General features: G+C 37.4%; 1 protein-coding gene across 1 annotated transcript; it reads right to left on the bottom strand.

The window, feature by feature from the left end:
* Nucleotides 1–953: 953 nt before the first annotated feature.
* LOC138354218 (uncharacterized) lies at nt 954–5,124 on the bottom strand. The gene is made up of 4 exons (XM_069308104.1): nt 4,799–5,124; nt 3,316–3,521; nt 2,355–2,496; nt 954–1,571 (listed from the first exon to the last, which is right to left on the bottom strand). Exons 1-4 carry the CDS (start codon nt 4,902–4,904, stop codon nt 1,315–1,317), a joined length of 711 nt encoding a protein of 236 aa, XP_069164205.1. The 5' UTR covers nt 4,905–5,124; the 3' UTR covers nt 954–1,314.
* Between the last annotated feature and the right edge of the window lie 1,956 nt (nt 5,125–7,080).

Below are 7,080 nucleotides of genomic sequence, written 5' to 3'. Positions count from 1 at the left end.
AGGTAGGTTAGTGAATTTATTAGGTAGTGTTTAGTTTTTATCTTAAACTGGTTGAGAGAGGTACAGTCTTTAACATGGTTGGGAAGATCATTCCACATTCTGGGTCCCTTGATTTGTAGAGCATTTCTAGTTTGATTAAGTCGTACTCTTGGAATATCAAAACTGTATTTATTTCTGGTGTGGTGCTCATGGGTTCTGTTACAACCTTCAATGAAGCTTTTGAGCTTATATGTATGTATTTGTAATGTATGTATGTAAACAATGTATTTATTATCATTTATCAATTCTGATAGAAATTACCTACTTAAAATTATCTGTTAGATTAAGGACCTGCCTGAAACGCTGCGCATACTAGTGGCTTTACAAGATTGTAAATACTGTACTATTCAATGTATTCTCACAACCCCAATGTACCTACTTGTATATATATAAATAAAATAAAATAAAATATTGTGATGGGTCAGTAGCTAGGGATGGGAAGGCAGGATGCAGTATGCCAAACTGAATTCGTGCGCCCCTTGAGGGACTTGAAGTAGAGGGATAGGGATCACAGGATAAGTATGGGTTGCACAAACTACTGGTAACAGGATGAGTATGGGTTGCACAATTAATTACTACAAAGTGGTTGAGTATGGGGTGCACGTAAATGAAGACTCCCAAGAAGCAAATCAGAGATCAGCCCAAGCTTCATCTTGAGGCAAAGCTCAATGCCTTAAGCCATATTGATGCTCTGTCCACAGAGCATTCTCTCTCTCAAATCATAATAGTACACTAATGGTTCCCTACACCACCCCTCAGGTGCAGCTGCAGCAGGCTTGGGTGACATGATGACTATGGGGTGCACAATAAACTAACACTCACAGAATGAGTATGGGCTGCACAATAAGCTACCTCTCACAAGATTAGTAATAAAGAAACATTAATTTTTTGGGTAGGGTGACTGAAACTCATCCTGGGGTAAAAATGTTTATTTAAATTTATTATAGTTAAATGAATTTAGTAAATTATTCCATATATTGTATTATAAGTGAATTGACACTAAACTATAAATGATACTAATAAGGTTTTAAAAATGAAAAACAGTAAAAATCCTTCATGTAAGATATGGAAGTTGAAAAGTAAATTAACTGTAAACTAAATTATAAACTGTAGACATAATATAAAGTATTATAAGTAAAATACCTATAAACTACCAAATAATAAGGTGTAAGGAACCATTTCTATTGTTTGTCCTTTTTTACCTGTTTCCTCAGGTATTTTAAAATTCCCATTCCGTTGTTACTACACTGTTTTCCTGGTGTAGTTCCCTGTGGTTCAAATTTTACTACTTGTACTTCTTGCTGTTTCTGAATGATTGCTAATGGTAGCCCTTGTTGCACCTGCGGAACTTTTTGTAAATGTTCCACCTGCGGAACTTTTTGTACTTGTTGAATTTCTTGCACCTGCGGTACCTTTTTGGACTTTATGCACCTGCTGCACTTGTAGCTTGTCAGGATTTTTTTCCAGGGCATTATCGCTATCACCTTCTGATCCTAATGTAAGTTTATCTGCATCAAGCTTCCTTGTGCGTGCTGGAAAAAAAATAAAAATAAAAAATAAAAAATTTTGAAATGGAAGATACTGTGTAACAAATTTAATCAGTTACTATGATCGAGCCGCAGAAATTTTACAGGAAAGATATGGTTGGGTTGACTGCATCTATCTGGACCTAAAAAAGGCATTCAACAGAATTCCACATAAGAGTTTGTTCTGGAAACTGGAACATATTGGAGGGGTGACAGGTAAGCTTCTAACATGGATTAAAAAATTTCAAACTGATAGAAAAATGAGGGCAGTAATCAGAGGCAATGTATTGGACTGGAGAAATGTCACGAGTGGAGTACCACAGGGTTTAGTTCTGGCATTCATGGATAAATAATAAATAAATTGTTCATGATTTTTTTAGACAAAAGCTAGAATATGCAGCAGTTGTATGGTGCCCATATCTTAAGAAGTACATGTACAAACTTGAAATGATACAAAGACGTCATGGGTGTCATAGGGGCCCCAGCACACTGGTTTGCTAAAGGGCCCTTAATGCTGTCGAGACCTTATGGGCCCTTGGACCCATTACGTTAAGACATAGTGCTGTATTGGGCCACACACTTTTTGCCATATACATCAACGACAGAGATGATTGAATTGAAATTATATATATATATATATATATATATATATATATATATATATATATATATATATATATATATATATATATATATATATATATACATATGTATATATATATATATATATATATATATGAGAGAAAATAATAGGTGGTGATATATTTATATATTATGTGAACTACTTACACAAAAAGAAGTTAGTGGTGAAGATCTTCTTGTCCTCTTCTTGTATTACGTTGTTTGGTAGGATACCATGTGTCACCCGTGCTGGTCCTTTCTTGTAATAGATAACGATTGATTCATACCCACAGCCACGCAGATATGTTAGCTGAAAAGCAAATAATATTTAAACAATAACACTATCTGGGAAAATGCAACAAAATAAATGTTTGAAGCATAGCTGGGCATGTGCAATAGAACCCATAATAGAATCACAATACCAGAAATAAATATCTTTGATATCCCCAGAGTCAAAGTTATTCTGTGTAAATACTCTATGCAAATAAAGGGACCTTGTCTATGGAACTCGCTCGCTAACAAATTTAAAAACTGTCCAACTTCTGCCATTTTAAAAAATAAAACCAAAAAGTACCTAAATTTTTTCTTGATAGTTTCCTAACTAGTGTATTAAACTCGCACTGTATCTTATGAAATCCAATGCCAGAATATATGTGCCTAAACCATACAACTTTTCCATTGTAATCATTGCTATCACCTTATATCATGATTGTTATATTGAATGCACATCTTACTATATTATACCTTGAAATATTCCTCAAATTATGCTACAATTTATATGTTGATAACCCTCAAATTTTACTTTAATGTACATAGTAATCTTTGTGATACTTTCTTACAATGTACCAGCCAATTTTTTCCATTTAAGCTTTAAATTGCCTATTTAAAATTATCTGTTAGATTAAGGACCTGCCCAAAACACTATGTGTGCTAGTGGCTTTACAAGAATGTAAAAACATCAATGCTATGTACTCTCATAATCCCAGTGTGCTATCTTGTATATAAATAAATAAACAAATAGTATGTAAGTACTGTACAGCATTATTCATGTTGATTCTATACCTTATCAAGCAAGTTCAGCATAAGAAGAATACAAATGAATACAACAGATGTAGACAAACTTCAATACCTGATTTTCAATCCTTCGTAGAACCCGGCTTGCTGTATTTCGTTCTAAAGCCTTCTTGCCTTTAAGTAGAAAACGGGCTTCCTCTTCTTTCTTCATTAATTCTCTACTGTTTCGGAAGTCACACTGGCAGAACTTGCAAACATTGCTTCGGACATGCACACATTGTTTGCAGTTTGTGCATCTCCTCAAGAATTTTCCCTGAAGACCTGAAGGAAATAGTTTCTAATAAAATACTTATATTCAAATGACCTATGCTGCAAAAATTATAAGTTAAATTGTTGTTAAAATGTACTACAGTAATTAAATATATTATTTAAATTATGAAATAATCTACATTAACACTAGTGAGAGCAATGTTAAAAATTTTAGGACTGCATCTGGAAATAACTTTAATTTTGGATGTGATTAACCATGCTGTAACTCGTATAACAATACTGAGAGGAGTTGCATCCAACAGCCTAATTGACCAGGCTGTTAATTTCAAGCGAATACTATATTATTGGAAGAAAAAAAAATTATATATATATATATATATATATATATATATATATATATATATATATATATATATATATATATATATATATATATATAATCAATATTGTAACTTTTTTTGTGTAATGACGTTTTCAAATAAAGTTAGATAAATATACACACATACCAAAAGAATAAGGGTGGTAGGAGAAGAAAATATGAAAGTGTTCAGTGAGGATCCACAAGGTCTTCTCTGAGTACTCTTTATTTTCTTCTCCGAGGCTATGGGTCCCTACACTTGCACCAGAGGTGGTACCCCTTATATATATATATATATATATATATATATATATATATATATATATATATATATATATATATATATATATATATATATATATATATATATATATATATGACAGTGTCAGATTCACCACCACCATCAAACACCACCAGCACCATACACCACCAGCATCATACACCAACAGCACCATACACCACCAGCATCATACACCACCAGCATCATACACCACCAGCATCATACACCATCAGCATCATACATCACCAGCATCATACACCATCAGCATAATACACCACCAGCATCATACACCATACACCACCAGCACCATACACCACCAGCATCATACACCACCAGCACCATACACCACCAGAATCATACACCACCAGCACCATACACCATCAGCATCATACACCATCAGCATCATACTCCACCAGAATCATACACCACCAGCATCATACACCACCAGCATCATACACCATCAGCATCATTCACCATCAGCATCATACACCATCAGCATCATACTCCACCAGCACCATACACCACCAGCACCATACACCACCACCATCATACACCACCACCATGTCAAATGGACAGTGTTAACAAAATTATTCCCACATACTCCGTCACTATGTGATGGAGTACACATAGAACAGGGGACTGTAACAAATGTTCTAGCATAAAACTTTGTACAGTTTAGTAATTTCTTACCATTTGATGTACTAGGTAGATCCATGTTTGGTGAAGTTTTATAGCTGGAGCTGGAAGATCCTGTCGAGATGACTTCTTCAAAGAGACTAATAGCTTCAACACACATTGTGTCTTGAGTCTTCCAGTACTTGGCCTACAGTTACCAGATCTGATTTACAGAAACTAGTGAACTATGGAGATAAGATTGTTAATAATATACTTTTTTTGAGATTCATATGACTTGCAGCTTAAAAACCAACCTTATTTTAAAATAGTACACTAAAGTACATAGCAAATTGCGAAATTCGTAGCTTTAACTACTTTAAAGCTAAATTTTCAAGCTTTGAAAATAAGCACAATTTGCTATTTTAAGCGGAATCTGGCAACTCTGATTTAGCATGTAAACATTGACTTGCATTCACAATGTAGTTATTTATTTTTCAACAATTTAAAACGAGTTATGAAAATACACACATTGGTACATTATTGCAAAGGCACTATACTATATATATATATATATATATATATATATATATATATATATATATATATATATATAAATTGTTGCAAGTCGAGCAACAAATATTTTACATTGAACAACAAATGAGATTGGAAAAGCAGTATTGCCAAAATAGACCCCAGACACACTCTGTGGGTAGTAATGGACCCCCATACCGACCCTATGAGGGGTAGTGGACCCCATAATAACACTATGGGCGATAGTGGACACTATACAAACACTATGGGCGGTAGTTGACTTCATAGAGACCCTGTGGGCGGTAAGGGACCCCCTATCGACCCTGTGGGCGGCAGTGGACCCCCTATCGATCCTGTGGGCGGCAGTGGACCCCCTACCGACCCTGTGGGCGGCAGTGGACCCCTACCGAACGTGTGGGCGGCAGTGGACCCCCTACCGACCCTGTGGGCGGCAGTGGACCCCCTATCGATCCTGTGGGCGGTAGTGGACCCCCCCCATATCGACCCTGTGGGCGGCAGTGGACCCTCTATCGATCCTGTGGGCGGCAGTGGACCCCCTACCGACCCAGTGGGTGGCAGTGGACCCCCTGCCGACCCTGTGGGCGGTAGTGGACCCGTACCGACCCTGTGGACGGTAGTTGACTTCATAGCGACCCTGTGGGCGGTAGTGGACCCCATACCGACCCTGTGGGTGGCGGTGGACCCCATACCGACTCTGTGGGCGGCAGTGAACCGTATATACTAATCCTGTGGGCGATACTGTACCCTATAGTCATCCTGTGGGGGCAATGGACGCCATACATATCCAGTGGGTGTTATTGTACCCCATACTTATTCTGTGGGTGGTTGGAGCCCCATACCCATCCTGTGGGTTATAGTGGACCCCATACTCATCCTGTGGGTGGTATTGGACACCATACCTATCCTGTGGGTGGTTGTGAGCCCATACCCATCCTGTCGGTGGTAGTGGACGCAATACACATCCAGTGGATGGTATTGGATCCCATACCCTTCCTGTGGATGGAAGTGATCCCCATACCATTCCTGTGGGTGGATGTGACCCCCATACTCATCCTGCGGGTGTTATTGGACCCCTTACCCACCTAACAGGTGGTAGTGGACCCTATACTAATCCTATAGTTTCCAATAATCCACACCATACCATCCTGTTTGCAGTAGTTTACCCTATATACATTCCAACATAACATCGTTTTCTGTTAGCGTTCCTACAAAACATTCTTTAAAGATTTCTAAAGCACCAACTATGGTATATAATATTGATTGGTGAAGCACTTATTCTATGTAATAATTTATTGTGCTTATTATAATTTACTAAGAACAACTAATATTTCTCAAAACAAAACTACTAGCCTTCAATAGGATGTAGCTGATCTGAAATATTATAAGAGCATGGACAATAGTAGGTGAATTTCACAACCCATGTGGGACCTGAAAACTACAATTTTCGTTATAATTGAACCAATCACGACTATTCAGCTATCTACGTTGATGGACGAGTACTGTGAGACGTAAATTGGTACGTGAGGAAGAGTTTGAGCCTGGGTAAAAAGTTAACTGGGAATATATCACATATGTACTAAATCACATTCCACATATTGACTTTAAGCACTAAGTCATATATGTACTGTCTTGTGTGAGAACGGGTTGGAGAGTGATGCAGAGGCCTAAGAGAGTGATGCAGAGGATCAGGAGAGGGAAGCAGAGGCTTAAGAGAGTGATGCAGAGGCTTTAGAGAGTGATGCAGAGGCTCAAGAGAGAGATTCAGAGGCTCAAGAGAGAGATTCAGAGGCTTAAGAGAGTGATGC

Source organism: Procambarus clarkii, chromosome 62, assembly GCF_040958095.1.
Source record: "Procambarus clarkii isolate CNS0578487 chromosome 62, FALCON_Pclarkii_2.0, whole genome shotgun sequence".
NCBI classification, from domain to species: Eukaryota; Metazoa; Arthropoda; class Malacostraca; order Decapoda; family Cambaridae; genus Procambarus; species Procambarus clarkii.
This window is presented reverse-complemented; position numbering and strand designations above follow the sequence as displayed.

Coding starts and splice junctions, on each gene's coding strand:
- LOC138354218 (XM_069308104.1), bottom strand. CDS start 4,904: ATGTGTGTTGAAGCTATTAGTCTCTTTGAAGAAGTCATCTCGACAGGA. Junction 3,522..4,798: donor TCTACCTAGTACATCAAATG/GTAAGAAATTAC, acceptor TATTTCCTTCAG/GTCTTCAGGGAAAATTCTTG. Junction 2,497..3,315: donor TACGAAGGATTGAAAATCAG/GTATTGAAGTTT, acceptor TTTGCTTTTCAG/CTAACATATCTGCGTGGCTG.